Raw genomic sequence first — 19,997 nt, 5'->3', positions numbered from 1 at the left:
TGGAAGGGGTTCCCAAGAGTCATCTAGTTTAACCAACTGGTGAACAGATGTTCCATTGGGGTGACTATAACCCAGGTTTAAGGGGCCATTTGGTGCCTAGCTTATATATCTGAGTTTCTAAAATTGCACCTCCAACCCCATCGTTCAGCCCGGACACTGAGGTCCAGCTCCGAGGGCCTTCTGGAGGTTCCCTCACTGCAAGAAGTGAAGTTACAGGGAACCAGGCAGAGGGCCTTCTCGGTAGTGGCACCCGCCCTGTGGAACACCTTCCCATCTGACTTTTAGAAGACATCTGAAGGCAGCCCTGTTTAGGGAAGTTTTTAATGTTTGATGTTTGATTCTGTTTTTAATATTCTGTTGGGAGCCACCCAGAGTGGCTGGGGAAACCCAGTCAGGTGGGTGGGCTATAAATATATTGTTGTTGTTGTTGTTGTTGTTGTTGTTGTTGTTGTTATTAAATACAGACATACATTCAATATGGTCAAAAGCTTTTCCGGCATCCATAAAAATAAATGTTCCTGGTTCTTTTTATTTGTTTTTATTACACTGTGTCACTCTTCTGTCTTTTACAAAGTCTGGTTATTCTCTTTCAATTATTCTATTTAAACGGTTAGCTAGTACTTTGGGTCCATAACTTTACATCGTAATTGAACAATGACAAAGAACTATACAATGAAGTTTTAAGAGGTTTTCTTTAAGAACAACTACTATTTTGGCATTCTCCCAGGTTCTTGGCATGTTTTTAGACATTTTTATTGAATTAATCATAGAAGTTAGTGTGTCAAAGCTGCACCATCAGGAATTTTTGTTTAAAAATAAAATAAAGTTATGGTACAATTCCATCCATTCCTGAAAGTCCTTTTAGAGCAGCTTTTACGTCCTCCATTTCAACTGGTGCATTCAATTTCCTTACATCCTCTTCTTTTAGTTTAGACAATTTTAAAGAGTTTAAGAATTTATTAACCTCAGTCGATAAATAACTCTCCATTTTATATTATGTTCTATTAAATTTCTCAAATTCCATAACAATCTGTTTGGATGTTACAGCCCATTCTTGTCTGGTGGGGGGGGGGGGTTTATAAGGCTATTTATTTATCTCTTCCTTCTTCAACATATGGGGGCAGAAGTTTATCAGCTTTGTTCGGTTTCTCAAATATCTTTTTATTTGTTCAGGGTTTTTTGTTTTTGTTTTTAATCTCAATGGTCTTGCCACATATTTGCCTTTTTTCCGTTCTTGTTTTCAAGCCAGGAGTAATTGTTTGCAGATTTCTGAAGCACAAGTTTCTAAATTTTCTATCTCAAATTCTCTTATTTGTTGTTCTAATAAATATATTCCTTGTTTCCTTTTCTTTCTTATATAAGCTGTCTTTTTTATCAGCTCTCACTATATTACTACTTTACAGGAATCCTATATTGGAATCATAGAATTGTAGAGTTGCTACAGGGATGCTACAGGGTGGCGCTGTGGGCTAAACCACAGAGCCTAGGACTTGCCGATCAGAAGGTCGGCGGTTCGAATCCCCGCAACAGGGTGAGCTCCCGTTGCTTGGTCCCTGCTCCTGCCAACCTAGTAGTTCCAAAGCACGTCAAAGTGCAAGTAGATAAATAAGTACCGCTCCGGCGAGAAGGTAAACGGCATTTCTGTGAGCTGCTCTGGTTCGCCAGAAGTGGCTTAGTCATGCTGGCCACATGTTCCGGAAACTGTACGCTGGCTCCCTCGGCCAATAAAGCGAGATGAGCGCCGCAACCCCAGAGTCGGCCACAACTGGACCTAATGGTCAGGGGTCCCTTTAAGGGACTACAAGGCTCATCTCGTCCACCCGCCCCGCCCCCTGCAATGCAGGAATCTTTTGCCTAATGTGGGGCTCAAACCTATGACGCTCAGATTAAGAGCATCATGTTCTACCAACTGAGCTATCCCTCATTTTGGTTTTGCTTATTGCTTTCCTGTTGGCTTTTATGTGTTTGCAAAATCGCATGGCATTTCTTCTCCAAATGAAAAGCAGTACAGTGGTACCTCGGGTTAAGTACTTAATTTCTTCCGGAGGTCCGTTCTTAACCTGAAACTGTTCTTAACCTGAAGCACCACTTTAGCTAATGGGGCCTCCTGCTGCCACCGCGCCGCTGCTGCACGATTTCTGTTCTCATCCTGAAGCAAAGTTCTTAACCTGAAGCACTATTTCTGGGTTAGCGGAGTCTGTAACCTGAAGCGTATGTAACCTGAAGCGTATGTAACCTGAAGCGTATGTAACCTGAGGTACCACTGTATAGAAATCCTTTTAATAATAACTGCTGCCATTTACAACAGCCACAAGCACAGAAGAAGTTAAGTCAGATACTGAAATTAAACTGCAATATATCAAAAGGTCTTTTAATAAATCTGGTAGCACTAAGAGTTGATGACAATCAAGAGTATTTGCATCACTAAGGCAGTCCAATCAACCAACTAGTTGATTCGTAGTGTCTGATGCCCTCCAGATGCTATTGGACACTATGGGAGGAATTCATTGTTGCACTAAGTGGGGCGTGTGGGCAATGAATGAAGTCCACTTACATAGCAGGACTTCTTCCTTTTGCTTGGCCCTGTGCCTCCCTAAGCATGTTCTGGGGTTTTCCAAAGCCTCCAGAGCAGATTTATAGGGCGCCCAAGGGGAGAAGAGTGGTGGGAATCCTGTTGTGGACCTTATTCCGCGCACACAACAACTTTGCTGAATCTCGCCCTATATTCCATGTTCCCCAGCCAGGATGTCCAATTGTCAGGAATGATGCAAGTTGCAGAGCAAGATTCCCCACCCCTGATCTAGACACTATAGCTTGCAGATCTGTTAATGGGCTGAAAATCAGACGCAGCCGTAGCACATTTCATTGCACCTTCTAAAAGAGAGCTGTTTTACACACCTATTCATCTCTCCCCTAGTTAGTTGAAGGCAGCATGCCAGTTCTTGGATCCAAGTCAAAGGCAGTAAATGGCGAGGCAGCGACTGAGAGGGCGGGGTGGAACAGAAGAGATGGCACTCTTCCCTGCTCTTAAAGAACTCACTGCACTGGATCAATAGACCTGAAAGGAAATTTACTTGGCCGTTGAAGACTGACAAGGAGAGGCGGGAGGGGAAGTGCCCGCCCCTCTTTTATTCCAGGAAATCATAAATACAAAAATGCATTAACTCTATTCCTCGGGCCAAAAAGGGAGAGAATGCAATTCTGCATTGCATCATTATTGATTCTATAGGGAGGATTAGATACAGTACTTTCATTAACACAGGAATCATGGCCAATTGAACAGCCAAGCTGTTTCAAGGGCAGAACACAGAATCTAAACTGGCAAAGGTAGATAGGTATGTGTGATTTATGCATCCCAGCACTTACGGGATAGACAGCCTGCCTTTCGAGTAAAGAAAATTAAGAACAATTTTGCCTGTGACTCAATCTACGGTTACCAGTCAAGGTAATTTACCTTGAGACTCACAGCTGCTCTCCATTTCTACCTTGGTGCCAGTAAAACTGTTCTCTTTCCTCTGTGCTTCCTGCCCCCAGCACATGCTGAATCCCTGGTGCGGACAGAACTGCTAGACCACTTCTTGATCTTCCCCCCAAAAAAATTATTTAAAAAATGAATCATGAAGAGGAGTAGAAGAGTTTTGGATTTGATATCCCGCCTTTCACTCCCTTTAAGGAGTCTCAAAGCGGCTAACATTCTCCTTTCCCTTCCTCCCCCACAACAAACACTCTGTGAGGTGAGTGGGGCTGAGAGACTTCAAGGAAGTGTGACTGGCCCAAGGTCACCCAGCAGCTGCATGTGGAGGAGCGGAGACGCGAACCCGGTTCCCCAGATTACAAGACTACCGCTCTCAACCACTACGCCACACTGGCTCTCAAGACTGTAAATGAGAGGTGCTGGTTCAAAGATCTCAAATATGAGGTTCAGCTACCTCAAAGGCTGTCACATGGAAGATGGAGCAAGATGTTTTCTCCTGTTCTGGAAGGTAGGACTTGAACCAATGACCGAGAAAGGAAAGTCCGACTCAACATCAGGAAAAACTTTCTGACAGTGAGAGCTGTTTGAGAGTGGAACAGTCTCCCAGGGAGGTTGTGGACTCTCCTTACTTGGAGGCTTCTGAGCAAGTTGGATGGCCATCTGTCATGGATGCTTTAGCAGAGTTCCCTGCTTTGCAGATGATTCAACTAGATGGCCCTCAAACTCTACAATTCTACAGGAGATATTCTACTGCTGGGATGGCTCAGTCAGCAGAACATGAGGTTCTTAACCTCAGGGTCATGGGTCTGAACCCCATGTTGGGCAAGAAGGGGGTTGGACTACATGACCCTTGCGGTACTTTCGAACTCTACTTTGTGTGTGTGTGTGTGTGTGTGAAGGTTTGGTGGGAAGGGTGTGTGTGAGAAGTGAGGTATGGAGCAAATTAAATGCAGAAAAGCATGGTCATCATTTTTCGCTACCCAGTAATGTTGGTAGGTCACCTATCGCATAAAATGTGTGAAAATTTCTTTGTCTCGGTTCGAGCCGCAATTATGATAGCCTTGAAATTCGCAGGCTCCCTTTGAAGTTCCTTCACTTTAAAAGAGTACATTTTCGGCATCTCATGTAACAACCCCTTCCCCCCTAAATTGCATTTTAAAGCCCTGGGGAGACTGAAAAGCAGCCTGATTGTGGGTGAGGGAGAGGGGAAGAAGAGTGGCTAGCATATACCTTTGAATATACACTTGATTTCTCTGTATCTTTTCTCACTGCCTTATATTCACTAAAGAACCGTGCCCCTTATCCACAGCCCCACATGCACAAAGCGTTTTAGAAAAGGGAAACCTTGCACCTTGAGGAAGGCAAGAGTTTGTGTCTGTACTTGAATGCTCCCTCACTAGAACAGAACCACCACGGATCCTTCTGCGCATTTAACTATGTATCAGGTTCAAAATTCTTGCAAATCCAAGAGCAGTCTTTGCCTTCCTTGATCCGTCAGGCCAAGCAAAGTTTCAGATTTCAGGATGTGAGGTTTCAGGGCTGAGGTTTGCTTTACAATTAAGCAGAGCACATTTAACAAGAGGTACAACATGCTCCAGAGGGCAGGGAAACGGGTTCAGTAAGGAGGGAAAGCAGCGAGGGCAGCAAAATTTACATAGCGATAGAACGATTGGGAGCACAAACGACATTCTTAGCATTACTTGGAAAATAAAAAAAAGCAACAGAGCAACACCGGTAGCAAGAACATGACCTGGTGCCTCAGTGAAAAAGCGACCTTCTTTACACAGACAATCAAAGGCAAATCTAAGAAGAAAGTGTTTACTTCAATCTCATTGGTCCTACCAATTGTTTTAAGTGAAAATAATCAGTTATGTTGGCTGCCCCCATCATTTCTCTTTTTTTGGCCAAGATATGATGACTAGGATTTTCATACTTGCTTGAAAGTATTTTTTTAATCTGACACCGGACCAAACAGCTCTGCTTTAAGTTAATAGGCATTACCACCCGGAAGGCAAATGTCTCTAAGTAAATTGCACCAAAGGAAACACTGCAACTAATTTCGCCACGGTACCAGGTCATCATTTCCTCACTCGTATGTTTGACAACCACCTGGCTATCCAGAAGGAACAGAGTCAAAAATAAAGAGTAGAAACTAACAGGCAAAACCAGGCATCTCACCTCCGTACCTGAAAGTTGTTCAAGGCAGTAGGTTTAACAGCCAAATCCACCTAAAGGGCCATTTGGGAGGATGGGCGGGGATATAAATAATAATAAATTTCACATGCTGCAAGTGTCAATCAGTCTGGAGCTTCAGCCAATCCCAGTCCGCTGAGATGCATTTGCCACATTCAATTGCAGCATCTTTAGCTATGCACCTTGAGAGGTAAAGGGACCCCTGACCATTAGGTCCAGTCGCGGATGACTCTGGGGTTGCGGCGCTCATCTCGCTTTATTGGCCGAGGGAGCCGGTGTACAGCTTCCGGGTCATGTGGCCAGCATGACTAAGCTGCTTCTGGTGAACCAGAGCAGCGCATGGAAACGCCATTTACCTTCCCACCGGAGTGGTACCTATTTATCTACTTGCACTTCATGCTTTCGAACTGCTAGGTTGGCAGGAGCAGGGACCAAGCAACGGGAGCTCACCCCATAGCGGGGATTCAAACTGCCAACCCAAAATGGTGTGAGGTGACACTAAAACTAAGTTCTACATCTGAACGTCGAGGGTGGCAATAGTTAACCAAAGTCTATAGCTTTAGTGAACTTTTAAAGAAAGAAAAAACAATTGATCCCATTTTATCTCTAACAGACAAATGCAGGGCTATATTACAGACATACACACACTTTGCTTTTCTTAAACTTGCAAGCAATTTTTAAAAAAAAAAACTGATCTCAAAACAAAATAAAAAAATTCCTTCCAGTAGCACCTTAGAGACCAACTAAGTTTGTTACTGGTGTGAGCTTTCGTGTATCTGAATGCACACGAAAGCTCATAGCAATAACAAACTTAGTTGGTCTCTAAGGTGCTACTAGAAGGAATTTTTTTTATTTTGTTTCGACTATGGCAGACCAACACGGCTACCTATGTATATCTAAAACCCTCATCTGGCTAGCTTTCAGTACAGACACTGAGAATCCTAAGACAAAAGCAGAAAAGTAACAGAAGTCTGGACCCTTACACAGTGCTTGCTAGGTTTTTAAAAAATAAATATAAGTGAAGCAGGCTCTCACATGCCCTTGATATGAAGAGACAATCCCCATGAGGCTTTCTGTAGCCTGGAGCATGTGAAATCCTGCTTTCTTTTTCTTTTCTTTAAACAACCTTGTTTATAAGCAGGTCCCTGTCAGCCCTTAAGAATGACACTGTAACAGCAAAATGAAAATTAGCTAACAGTCCTAAATAAATCTCTGTAAAGCAATAAAACAGAGGGTGAGAGAGAAAGGAGAAGAGGCATGGTAGAACTGGCAGGTAAACAAGTGTAATTCTGCATCCAGGGCGGCTGTCCACCAGTTTCATCTGGTACACCGGCTGAGACTCTACCTGCCTGCGCACTGTCTTGCTAGATTGGTACATGCCCTGGTTATCTCCTGCTTTGACTACTGCATATTGGTCTACGTGAAGCTACCTTAGAAGGTGACCAGAAACGACAACTAATCCAGAATGCAGCAGCTAGACTGGTGACTGGGAATGGCCGCCAGGACCATATAACACTGGTCCTGAAAGACATACTGTACATCGGCTCTCAGTTTGTTTCAGAGCACAATTCAAAGTGTTGGTGCTGACCTTGAAAGCCCTAAATACCCTTTATACCTGAGGCAGAGTCTCCACTCCCATCGTTCAGCCTGGACCCTGAGATCCAGCACTGAGGGCCTTCTAGCAGTTCCCTCACTGCAAAATGTGAAGCTAAAGGGAACCAAGCAGAGGGCCTTCTCAGTAGTGGCACCCTCCTATCAGATGTCAAGCGGATGAGTAATTACATATCCTTTAGAAGACCTCTGAAGACAGCCCTGTATAGGGAAGCTTTTTAATGTTTAAGGTTTTGTTATGTTTTTATATATGTTGGAAGCCACCCAGATTATCTGGGGCAACCCAGTCAGATGGGTGGGGTACAAATAATAAATTAATATTATTATTGTTATGTACTGAAGTTCTCACCCTGGGCCAGCAGGGAGATACAGTTGATAGTTTTCACTCAGGTCCACATATGCAAATAAGGGATTGAAAGTGACGTTCAGTGATTGGTTAATTACAGAAAATAGTTACTGTTGTGTTCTAGTGGAGCTCTATATAAGCAGGCTGGCTGAACCCTTCAGTTCAGTTCTGTTCTGGCCTATGAATAAATAAGAGCTGTTTGAAGAATTGCTGTGTCGTCTGATATGTTCACCCACAACTTAACAATTATAGTTTCATTTCTAACTCTGGTTAGCAATGCTTTCACATTTATTCTGAAATGGAAGCTGAGTGAGACAAGGGGAGTTCACTGGCATGGGGTGGGGAGCATACATCCTTGTGGCCCTGCACCCAACCTCTAAACCTTTATAGCTCTACACCTGCACAGATCACCGTTCTAAACAGCGGGATCTAGCCCACGCCTCTCACTTTGGCAAAGCCTGTTGGCTGAGTCTATGCAAGCGGCTGAGCAGTCAAAAAGCCTAAAGCAACTCTGAGTCACAGAATACTCTCCTTATCAAAAGGGAAGAATGCCCTTTGAAGACAGACCAACACTGCGATCCTTTCTCTTTTTTTGAGGTCCTAAACAGTAGCAGTTTACACACACAAAAAGCTTTGGGGGAGGGGGGAATCTGCTCAGAGGAGGGAAATCTCATGTGCATAAATCAAGAGTCTTGTCAACAGAGGAGTCCACCAAGCAAACTCCAGAATGAGTTCAAAAGGAAAGGAAAAGCAAGGTGTATTATTATGCAATTCACTTTCAGGAATCAAGGGCACCTGTTGACCCCTAGGCAAGTTTCCCAGTTACGAAATACATGCATTTGCTTTTAAAAGTGGCCTTGACCATACTTTTTGTTACCTTTCCACCCCCAAGATAGCCCTGCCTTGAAAGTTGCTTCTCCTCCTCCAACTCTACCATCCTGAGCCACTCCAGGGTTTCATGCTGTCAAACAACTCCACTCCTTCTCCTCTGTTATATACCTTAAACTCCCTCCCAGCACCACTTCTCTCCCCTCAACCTGCTTAATAAAGTCTTAACACAATGATGGTTTTATGTTGTTAGGAAACATTCCAGAAGACCCAACAACAAAATTCAGTCCCCAGCATTTATTTATTTATTTATTATTTTTAATAAAACAGGCAAGTGAAAAGATTGCAATTCATCACATTAAAATGACATCGCTTCAGGATTACCATGTTATCAGCTGAAGGGGTTTATTTATCCTCTGTTATGCACACAACGGTTCAAAACATTTATAAGTTTTTTTTAAAAAAATACTGTGAGCATTTTAAATCCATGTAGAACACATGGTGGATAGCTGACATCTAAAACCTAAGATCTGGAGATACTCCTAAAACATATATGACTGAGCCTGTGTGAAAAAACACCATTGTTTCATGTTCACCGAGTGGGTATTTGCAGCCTTATGTATTTGATTGGTCAGCTCAGAGTGTCAACTATCAGGCAAGTGGCTAATTTTGGGTGACAAATTGTGCAACAGATTTCTTGACTAGTAAGGCAGAGCTCACGGGAGTCGAAACATGTTTGGTGTTTAGTTATTGTTTGTCACATTGGTTTGATGCATAGGTATCAATGAGAACCATACCACTGCATTCCATTAATGTTATTCACATCTTCATTGCATATCCTGATTTTCTATGTGTTTATTTGTCTGTTCAGGACGCGACCAATTCTGTGTCTAAATACAATTTTGAATCCCTGTACCTAAATGCATGGAACGATCCCATATTTCTATCTATATCTATCTATCATTCATTCATTCATTCAATTTATATACCACAATTTATCTGAAGATCCCAGGGTAGTGTACAACATTAAAAGCATAATTTACATAGCATAATAAAAGACAATAAAACAATCACAGAAAAAAGCATAATAACAGTAAAGGTAAAGGACCCCTGACAGTTAAGTCCAATCATGAACAACTCTGGGGTTGCAGCAGTCATCTCGCTTTACTGGCCAAGGGAGCCGGTGTTTGTCCGCAGACAGTTTTTCCGGGTCATGTGGCCAGCATGACCAAGCCGCTTCTGGCAAAACCAGAGCAGCACACGGATACGTCGTATACCTTCCCGCCAGGGTGGTACCTATTTATCTACTTGCACTTTGACGTGCTTTCGAACTGCTAGGTGGGCAGGAGCTGAGACCTCCCACATTTAAAAGGCCATAGATTAATGGCCAAAGGCCTGGGTAAAGAGGAATGTTTTTGCCTGGTGCTTAAAGACATATAATGATGGCACCAGGCAAGCCTCTCAGGAAAGAGCATTCCACAGTCGGGGAGCCGCCACAGAAAAGGTCCATTCTCATGTTGCTGCCCTCCAAACCTCTTGGGGAGGGGGGACACAGAGAAGGGTCTCAGATGATCTGGGTCAGGTTGTATGGAGGCAGTCCTTGAGGCAGCCTTTCTCAACCTGTGGGTCCCCAGATGTTGTTGAACTACAACTCCCATCACCCCTAGCTACCAAGGCCAGAGCTCAGGGATGATGGGAGTTGTAGTCCAACAACATCTGGGGACCCACAGGTTGAAAACCGCTGCCTTAAGGTATTGAGATCCTGGGTGAGGCTTTCTATACAAGCTCCATTATAGAGTAAGGTTACAGCATACTTACATATATCTCACTGTGATCAAAACGCTGTTTGAGATTATCGATAAAGGATTCCTCCGTGAGCGGCTCGAGAAGCACCATATCCCCTACCCCGATCATGTTGTCCAAAAGAGATGTCTTCACCTCCATCTTTGCCATTTTCTCTTTACTGCAAGCAGAAACCAAAAGCAAGGAGATTAAACTTTAACATAAAACACAAGTACAAAGTACCTCAAATGACTTTCAAGCACATAGCAACACAGGAGGGGGGAAGGGGTATTTTGGAAAAATTGCTCACAGCAGGCGGTGTAATCAAAAGAAACTGAGCAGAAGCACTCGAGAGCATTGCCTTCAAGGTCAGAAAACAACTGTTTCCACTGTTTGCTTTCGTTATATCGCAACTATGAAAAAAACATTCAAGGAAGGTAGAAGGCACCAAGAACTCAGGTCTCCTTGCAGTGAAAGGCCCCATTAGCTAAAGTGGTACCTCTGGTTTCAGTTTCAGGTTAAGAACGGATCTCCAGAATGAATTAAGTTCTTAACCCAAGGTACCACTGTATTATGTTTTTATATATGCTAGAAGCTGCCCAGAGTAGATGGGGCAACCCAGTCAGATGGGCGGGATACAAATAATACAATTATTATTAGCCATGACAAAATCATAACCATCCTAAAGAATAAAGTTGCGAATGTACAGCTAAAACAAGCAGACTTACTGCCTTGTAAGAATTATCGTGGCTACGTCTCAAAAGCAACCAGGCTGTCACAGCACTGGGGTGGCCAACCATTAAGAAGCAGGGCCTCTGTACCTTAATTAAAACATGTACATGGTAGAATTATGGTCATGGCGGCTTATCTTGCCAGAGAGGTGCCTCCATGAGAATTATTCCATCTGCAAAGCTAACTGAAGGTACAGGAAAATTTAATGCACACTGTAAGGCCGCAGCCTTGTGTTTATCTCCACACTATATAGAAAGAGTCCCTTTAATTCACGTTTCCAAAAAGCTGTAATTAGACGCATCCATGGCTTCCAAACAAAAGGAAACAATTTGGCTTTAAGTGTACGTGTACTGAAGGGGTTAATGGGCAACCTATTTAATCGGCTGCAGGTGGTTAATAAGCCTGGTATTAGCACTGAACTGGGAGGGTCCGGAACAGAACAAAACTCATCAGAAAAGACTAGAAGGATCCCAAAGGATCCCACCGCCTTACGTAGGCTTGGCTGAAAGCCTTGTTGTATTCTTTATAAAAAGGAAATAAAGGCATTTGGTCTGGAAGAAGAAAACCAAACAAAAGGAAAACGTAACTGCATAGAACAGGGGTCGGCAAACTAAGGCCTGGGGGCCAGATGCGGCCCTCCAGGCTCGTAAATCCGGCCTGCCGCCAGCTCAGTCAGTTCCCGCACGCTGCGTACGCCTCACTGCACAGGGACTGAATTCCGTGACGCTGGCATGGCTTCTGGGTGGGCGGTGATGCTGGCGCGGCTTCAGATTGGCTGCAGGAAGTTCCTGCAGCCAATCCGAAGCCTCGCCACCTGCAGCTGAGGTAAACACAGCGTGGCCATGGATGGATAGGGCGGCAGGCAGGAGGTCTGGGCAGCGCTATGGCCATCATGACGGGCGCATTGCAGGGCTTCAGCTGGAGCTTGTCGCACCTGCTGGCCCCGCGCCTGGTGCCTGGCTCAGCGCTGCTTATAACCCGTGTATAAGACGCCCATCAATTTATCACAAAAAATTCAGGGGGAAAGGTCGTCTTATACATGGAAAAATACAGTACATACCCATTCTTTGTACAAGAGACTCTAAAACCTCACACCCATTCTGCATCAACTGCCTCTAGGTTTTATGCAGATCACCTTCAGAACCCAAAGTGTCAAACTCTTCCATGTCAGAAACACCAAAACAACAACTTCTGACTTTAAGTTAATAATTGAAATTTGTTTGCATTGGATCTGCACTTCTCAAAGCATGCTTTCCTGAGCAATACAAATCCTAATAAGGTCATTTGTGGCTAAATTTTTTCAGTCTGAAGCAGAGTCTCGGTTTTTTACCACGCTAAATTACAAGCTACCTACCATACTAAAATGCATCACCGCTGTGGAATTTCAAGTGTGGACAAAGCCAAACCAATAAGCCTCCTATTCCAACAAGACGAAACCAAGAAACAGTTCTAAAGTGACATTTAAAGTGTTCCAAGCTGAAGCAGCAGCACAGCTTACGCAGCCGCATTAGTTCTGGGTCAAACTGCCAAATCAAAAAGATCTACCTACAGCAAGATTAAGCAAGGAGAACACAAGAGCACCCCTGCTGGATCAAAAACTCTTGGATCAGCTAACCAGGTTGTTAAGTTGTGGGTGAACATATCAGACGACACAGCGATTCTTCAAACAGCTCTTGTTTATTCACAGGCCAGAACAGAACTGAACTGAAGGCTTCAGTCAGCCTGCTTATATAGAGCTCCTGAACAATGTTACTGTAACAATTTTCTAAAACTATCCAATCACTGAACGTCACTTTCGATCCCATATTTGCATAACTATCTACAGTATCCCCCTGCTGGCCCAGGGTGAGAACTTCAGTACATAACACAGGTGACTTGCAGGAAGCCCAAAAGCAGGAGCTGATAGCATCCTCCTCTGATCTTGGAACTAGTATACAGCAACCATGGTTAGCTTTATCCTTGACAAGCCTGTCTAAGTCTATCTAAATAAATTAGATAGGTTGCTTTGAGATGTTGCCCATAAACACTGTGTAAAGTCAATTGTAGCCAAAAGCTCTGTATTCAAGTCTGCTTGACACCCACACACCCAACATTTATAGGACAAACACTGTTTAAAAGGGGTGTGTGTGTGAAAAAAGGTTTGTTTCTCTAGCATGGATAATCTAATGATATCTGTCAGGGAACTGCCATCAGTGCTGGAGGGAGAGAGCAAAATCCAGAGGGATTCCAGAGAGCTTCCCGGGATTGGGAGAGGCAGGCCATCTTCTGGGGAAGAGAATCAGCGTAGCACCAGTGGAGAAGGGGGGCAGATGGGGGAAGCGGCGAGGCGGTCCCATGACTCCTTGCCGGGGACCAGCGGGGAGAGTAGAGGTCCTCCGCTGCCTACGCCCTCCTTGCGCAGAAGGCTTTTGCGCAGAGAGAGTAGGAGAAGACTAGGCGTCAAAGAGCTTCTTTGCTGGAAGAAGTTTAAGAAACGCCCACTGTACTCCAAAATCAAAACTACATTAGACTTTAGTGACAAAAATTAGTCATTCCCACCAAGTGGAAATGATGATGATGATGCTCAATTTATACACTCTTAATCAACAATGTATTGCAATAACTAAGAGAAATTATTAGTAGGTTAGTTACTGTCACCAATATCCTCCTAAAGTTAACGTAGATCAGTGGGTAAAATGAACAGGCATACTAATAAAAGACTCATCATTAAGCATTACTCAAGTGTTCAACAATCTTAAACATGTACACAATTTTCTGCAACTGCTTTGTCAGCACCCTGTCAAATTGTTTACTAAGATCATAAATATATTCCACATTGAACTCCCAAAACAATATGAGAAGTTTCAATTTTTAACAAATAAATTAAGAATGCACAAGGAAACAGTTCAGTGTGCTATTCAAATTAAGCATCCATTCAGGAAAAGAAAATGGATAAGAACATCAGGACCTAAGGAGCTCAGCAGATTCTATTTTTAAAGACCATCACCACTCCAAAATATCCTCAGAAGCAAAAACTGGGCAGGATCATTAACATAAATACATTTTTTCCCATTTCCTTATTATATTTAGAAACTGTGACTGCAATCACATGAATATTTACCTGGGAGTAAGCCCCACTGAACACAGTGAGGCATGTTTTCGAGTAAACATAAGGTTGAATGAATAGCCTCTGGCACAGTGTCCTAATTTATGGTGTCACAGTGACACAGGCACTAAAAATGTATTCAGCCATTTAGGGTATTAAAAATACATTCTTTCAAGATATATAGATTGACTGAGACTGAGGAGAAAGAAAGTTGTAAATCTTTCAATTCAAGTCAAAGAACAAGGGGGAGGGGTGGAGAATTGGACCCATTTTAGGCCATATGCTATAATATCACAAATCTCTGCCAAATGAAATTAACCAAAGGACATTCTCAAGGATTTTCAAATCAGCATTAGACAAACTCCATTTCCAGCAAGCAAAGTGCTGCATATCAACAACGCCTTTAGGTATCAGACGTTATCGATAAAATATTATGCTTCCCATTATTATTCCTACATTATTTTACTTGGGGTGTATGGGGTGTAAGGTGAGGGGGGGTACCTCTGGTGGGAGACACGTCATGCTCCTTCTGTGGTAGTTTGTCCAGCTTTGGTTCCCACCCTGGCCTCAGCTCTCACCTGTGGCTCCTAGAAGCTGTCAGCATGAGACAGCAGCCACACCCTGAGAAACGGCTTTGGCTGGCCAGCTAAACCAGGTGAGTGCAGCTGATTGAGCGGATGTGACCAATAGTGGGTTCGATGGTCAAGAAGGCAGTCTGTGCACGTGCTGTAGAGGGAAGTGAGGGGCAGATGGGGCTCATCAAGAAGATAGTCCATCTAGGACAGGAGTCAGCAACCTTTTTCAGCAGGGGGCTGGTCCACTGTCCCTCAGACCATGTGGCGGGCCGGAGTATATATTTTTTGCGGGGAGGGGAATGAACGAATTCCTATGCCCCATGAATAGCCCAGAGATGCATTTTAAATAAAAGGACACATTCTACAGTGGTACCTCGGGTTAAGAACTTAATTCGTTCTGGAGTCTGTTCTTAACCTGAAACTGTTCTTAACCTGAAGACCACTTTAGCTAATGGGGCCTCCTGCTGCTGCTGTGCCGCTCCACGATTTCTGTTCTCATCCTGAAGCAAAGTTCTTAACCCAAGGTAATATTTCTGGGTTAGCAGAGTCTGTAACCTGAAGCATCTGTAACCTGAAGCGTACGTAACCCGAGGTACCACTGTACTCATCTAAAAAACACGCTGATTCCTGGACCGTCCGTGGGCCGGATTGAGAGGCAATTGGGCCTTAGGTTGCCTACCCCTGATCTAAGAGAATGAAATATCTCATCCTAAACCTCCACTGCCTTGAAGGATACCTTTGGGGGAAGAAAAGCCTAAGGAGTATACCCTATACAAATCCGGAGTGAAGTCGTTAAGATGGTTGGATGGCGCCTTGTATGCCTCCTTCCGGAAACTCCTGCAGCCAAGCTGGTGCCAAACATATCACTCTGTTTTCCTTTGGACCACATCAGCAAGGCCGAGAAGGTTGTCTTGTTGCCTGGGCTGCCCAAGACCTCCATACACACTGCCCAGGTTTGCGCCGCAGAGAGGTCAATTTGGTGCTTTGAGTGTAGTGATTTGGCTTTGCCCCCCAGAGTCGCACTCTATTGTCTCTCGAGACAGATGGATGCCAACAGCAATACGCCTTAAAGACCTAGATCAGATTCCCATTTGAGTCTTCTTTAATAAGAGAAGTGGAAATGTTCAGTTTTCAACAGGTCAGCAATGGAACAGAATTTCCCCGTCAATTCCTCAAAATTTCCCCTCAGCTGACAACTTCCTCTGCATTTCTGTCGCCTAAAGTGCCTGACATGAAAATTCTGGGGGGAGAACCTGTTCACCAGCTAATGCCGTAATACAGAGACTGGGCAAACGGTCCACTAATATACATCTTAAAAGAGCTTGAAACAAGATTCCAGGATTACTGAGAGAAGCTGATGCTACAAAATGAGAACGGTGGTTCAAAATCAGATTACACTTCAACATCACTGAGACTTCTCAGAAAATATTGAGCAAGTTCCTTTTTGTGCTTCTGCCCTTATTCCATGACATTAAACTTTCCTCTCCATTATGAAATTCAAATTCCATACATATTATCATGTATCACCAGCCCACATTTGTTTAAATTTATTATTTACAGTGGTACCTCAGGTTAAGTACTTAATTCGTTCTGGAGGTCCGTTCTTAACCTGAAACTGTTCTTAACCTGAAGCACCACTTTAGCTAATGGGGCCTCCTGCTGCTGCCGCGCCGCCGCAGCACGATTTCTGTTCTCATCCTGAAGCAAAGTTTTTAACCCGAGGTACTATTTCTGGGTTAGCGGAGTCTGTAACCTGAAGCATATGTAACCTGAAGCATATGTAACCCGAGGTACAACTGTATTTGGATATGTGGAATCACTAGCCTCTGGTCTAAAAGGTAAAAGTACCCCTGACCATTAAGTCTAGTTGCAGATGACTCTGGGGTTGCGGAATTCATCTTGCTCTATAGGCCAAGGGAGCCAGCGTTTGTCCGCGGACATCTTCCAGGTCATGTGGCCAGCATGACTAAGCTGCTTCTGGTGGACCACAGCAGTGCACGGAAACACCATTTACCTTCCCGCTGGAGCGGTACCTATTTATCTACTTGCACTTTGACGTGCTTTCGAACTGCTAGGTGGGCAGGAGCTGGGACCAAACAACGGGAGCTCACCCCGTTGGGGGGATTCGAACCACCAACCTTCTGATCGGCAAGCCCTAGGCTCTGTGGTTTAGACCACAGGGCCACCCGCGTCCCGCCTCTGGTCTAGCAAGGTCTAAAAACCAGAGCTTTAATAAAGGCATGTTATTCAAAAGCTCTAGTTATCTCCTGCTTGGACTACTGCAATGCGCTCTACGTGGGGCTGCCTTTGAAGGTGACCCGGAAACTGCAATTAATCCAGAATGCGGCAGCTAGACTGGTGACTGGGAGTGGCCAGCGGGACCACATAACACCGGTCCTGAGAGATCTGCATTGGCTCCCAGTACGTTTCCAAGCACAATTTAAAGTGTTGGTGCTGACCTTTAAAGCCCTATATGGCCTCGGTCCTTTATACCTGAAGGAGTGTCTCCACCCCCATCGTTCAGCCTGGACACTGAGATCCGGCGCCGAGGGCCTTCTGGCAGTTCCCTATTGCGAGAAGTGAGGTTACAGGGAACCAAACAGAGGGCCTTCTCGGTAGTGGCGCCTGCCCTGTGGAACACCCTGAAGGCAGCCCAACCTTCAATGTAAAATGTTTTGAGGGTTGCTTGCAAGTTAACAGTTCCACAATAATGTACCAGCATAGAAAGCTAGAACTCGTCTTTCTAACATGTTTGAGATGCTTCCAAGCCGATGGCGCTGTCACACACACAAGATCCTGAGCAAACAAATCAGCCTGTGCTGGAATAGGCAGTAATTCACAGTTGTTGCAATAAATCTATAATAAGTAAATGTGAAATTGGAAAGCACTGTTCCCCTACATCAGATTTGTCTGGGCCAAAGACAAAATATTTTTGCTCTATGTGTCTTGTTTGCATGGGTTTTGTTTTGTTTCACTTTTGCTGATGTCAAAGAAGCACTAAGCTATCAAAAATAGATCTGCTGCATTCAGTATCGCAAACCACAAGCGCTGGAAGAACGAGCAAGCCTCCAAACCGTGTTTTTATATGTTTCTTCTGGATTTGTACCTTGTGAAATCGCTTTCAGAAAGGCCACTTTTAGATATCCATGACCATCATGTTTATTTTTACACGATTCCACAATTAACTTGTTCCCAAAGCAGTTCTAAAGGAATAAAAGGCAACAATAGAAGAACAAAAACGTCATAACAGTTAACAGTTATGCTTAGCTACTCTGCTCAGGTGGCAAGCAAGCTCAATTTAAACTGCAATCCTAAAACCAACTATTTAGGAAGCATTGAACATATTGGGACTGGCTTCTGCAGGCACTTCCAGACCAGTGGCGTAGCGTGGGTTGTCAGCACCCGGGGCAAGGCAAGTAATTTGCGCCCCCCCCCCCCCGCTGCACTGTCCCTCCCCCAGATAGTCCCTCGCTCTCTCTCCGCACCGCACGCCTGGCACCCTCCCCTCCACAGTGGGCGGCGACCCGGCGGATCGGATTCGCACAGCCAGCACTGCAGTGAGAGAGAGTGAGTGAGCCAGGTAGGGGCAGAGAGCTGCGAGTGCGAGCGCCCCCCCCTCAGATGTTGCGCCCGGTGTGGCCGGCCCCCCCTGCACCCCCCACGCTACGCCACTGTTCCAGACAAACCGTTTATTGAGAATTCATCCTCAATATGCAAAAAGGATGGCTCAGTCAGCAGAGCATGAGGTTCTTAACCTCAATGTTGTGGGTCTGAGCCCCATGTTGGGCAAGATTTTTGCCTTGCAAGGGGTCGAACTACTAGATGGCCCTTGGGGTACTTTCAAACTTTACTGTGTGAGTGCATGGTTCTATGGTCCTGATTTGTTTACAGAGAGGTAAGACAATGTTGGCTATTTAACTGGCTTTATTCTGGTTTGTTTGCAGGGCAGTTAGACAGGACTGCATCAAAGGAAGTGTCACCTCACATTTTCCAGAGCATTTCCACATCTCCTATCGCTAAGAAGTCTGATCTAGTGTTTGTCATCAGCAAAACAGCCGTGAAGAACCATGCATACTCCAGGCATGTGAGCTGAACCCTGTTCCTTCCTCTGGGTTGGCTACTTAGCTGTTAAGTTTGGTTTACTTATTTTATCTTGCACTCTACTTACCTCTCTGCCCCCACCTTCCTTATTCATCATTTTACAAATAAATTATATTGTAGTGGAATGCTAGAGGGTGGCTGGTTGTGTAAGTCACGACAGTTTATCTTCAATGAGCCGGACTGCTCCAGAAACAAGGGCAAAGTTTCGACAAATGGGAAATTGGCGATGGTAGGCTGTCCTTGCCTTCCAGTTTGCTAAAAGCTTCTCAAGATGATAGCCTGCAGGCTGTGGGTGTCCCTGACACCTGGTAGAGTAGAGGCTTATAAGCAGGGTAGTGGCAGAGCGGTCGGGGGTATCATTTTAACGCCTCCCTGGTGGATGCACTCATAAGGCTCTGTGACATGAGCATAATACAGTAATGGCAGGGACACTGACCACAAGACCACAACAAAAATGCTGTATATGATCAGGTGACAACAGTTCGGAGCATAATTTTTTTCTCCAGCATTGCTGATCCTTTTTTTATTTCTAGAATCTATAACAAGTTATCCTTTTTCTTCCTAGAATGACACATAGTCTAGATTTCCTACCAGTGTACTCATGCACACACATCCAGAACATTGATTTTCCCTTTTCCTTTCCCAGAGGTCTCTTCCAACACCAAATAAATAGCTACCAAAAAAAATCTGAAAGTTCTGAATTCTTGCTACGATCATCACTGTGTGCATCTCTGAGCCCTGCAGTGAATACTGGGCCTTTTCAATTTGAAGCTGTAACCAGAGCTTTGGGGAGCAGCAAAAGTTTCTCTTCCCCGCCCCCAATCCTTTCACTCCCCTCCCCCTTTTCCTGCACCTACTTGCTTCCTCTCTGCTGCTACACCACCATATCTGCCCTGCTTCAAATTGCCAAGTCCTTTTCTTCTTTTATAATGCCATCCTACTAGGGATCACACAGTGAATGGGAAATCATGATACTATATTTATAAGGCAAATCAGATCTGGTTATGTGTGCAATACAGTGGTACCTCGGGTTAAGTACTTAATTCGTTCCGGAGGTCCGTTCTTAACCTGAAACTGTTCTTAACCTGAAGCACCACTTTAGCTAATGGGGCCTCCTGCTGCCACCGCGCCGCTGCTGCACGATTTCTGTTCTCATCCTGAAGCAAAGTTCTTAACCCGAGGTAATATTTCTGGATTAGCGGAGTCCGTAACCTGAAGTGTATGTAACCTGAAGCGTATGTAACCTGAGGTACTACCGTATCACTAAGG

The 19,997-nt window shown here is 44.4% G+C and overlaps 1 protein-coding gene across 6 annotated transcripts in view; it reads right to left on the bottom strand.

Moving 5' to 3' along the window:
• The window catches only part of MYO1B (myosin IB), a 140,860-nt gene that overhangs the window by 100,909 nt on the left and 19,954 nt on the right, over window positions 1-19,997 (bottom strand). For 5 of the 6 annotated variants that reach the window (XM_083406587.1, XM_083406583.1, XM_083406586.1 and 2 more), the window contains exon 2: window positions 10,272-10,416. In XM_083406587.1, coding sequence (XP_083262713.1) covers window positions 10,272-10,406 — 135 coding nt within the window. In that variant the 5' untranslated portion in view covers window positions 10,407-10,416. Of the gene's footprint in view, window positions 1-10,271; window positions 10,417-10,963; window positions 11,676-19,997 lie in introns of those variants that run through there. The other variant, XM_083406585.1, reaches the window with a different exon arrangement.

Source organism: Podarcis tiliguerta (assembly GCF_965153285.1).
Source record: "Podarcis tiliguerta genome assembly, chromosome: 1".
NCBI lineage: Eukaryota > Metazoa > Chordata > Lepidosauria > Squamata > Lacertidae > Podarcis > Podarcis tiliguerta.
This window is presented reverse-complemented; position numbering and strand designations above follow the sequence as displayed.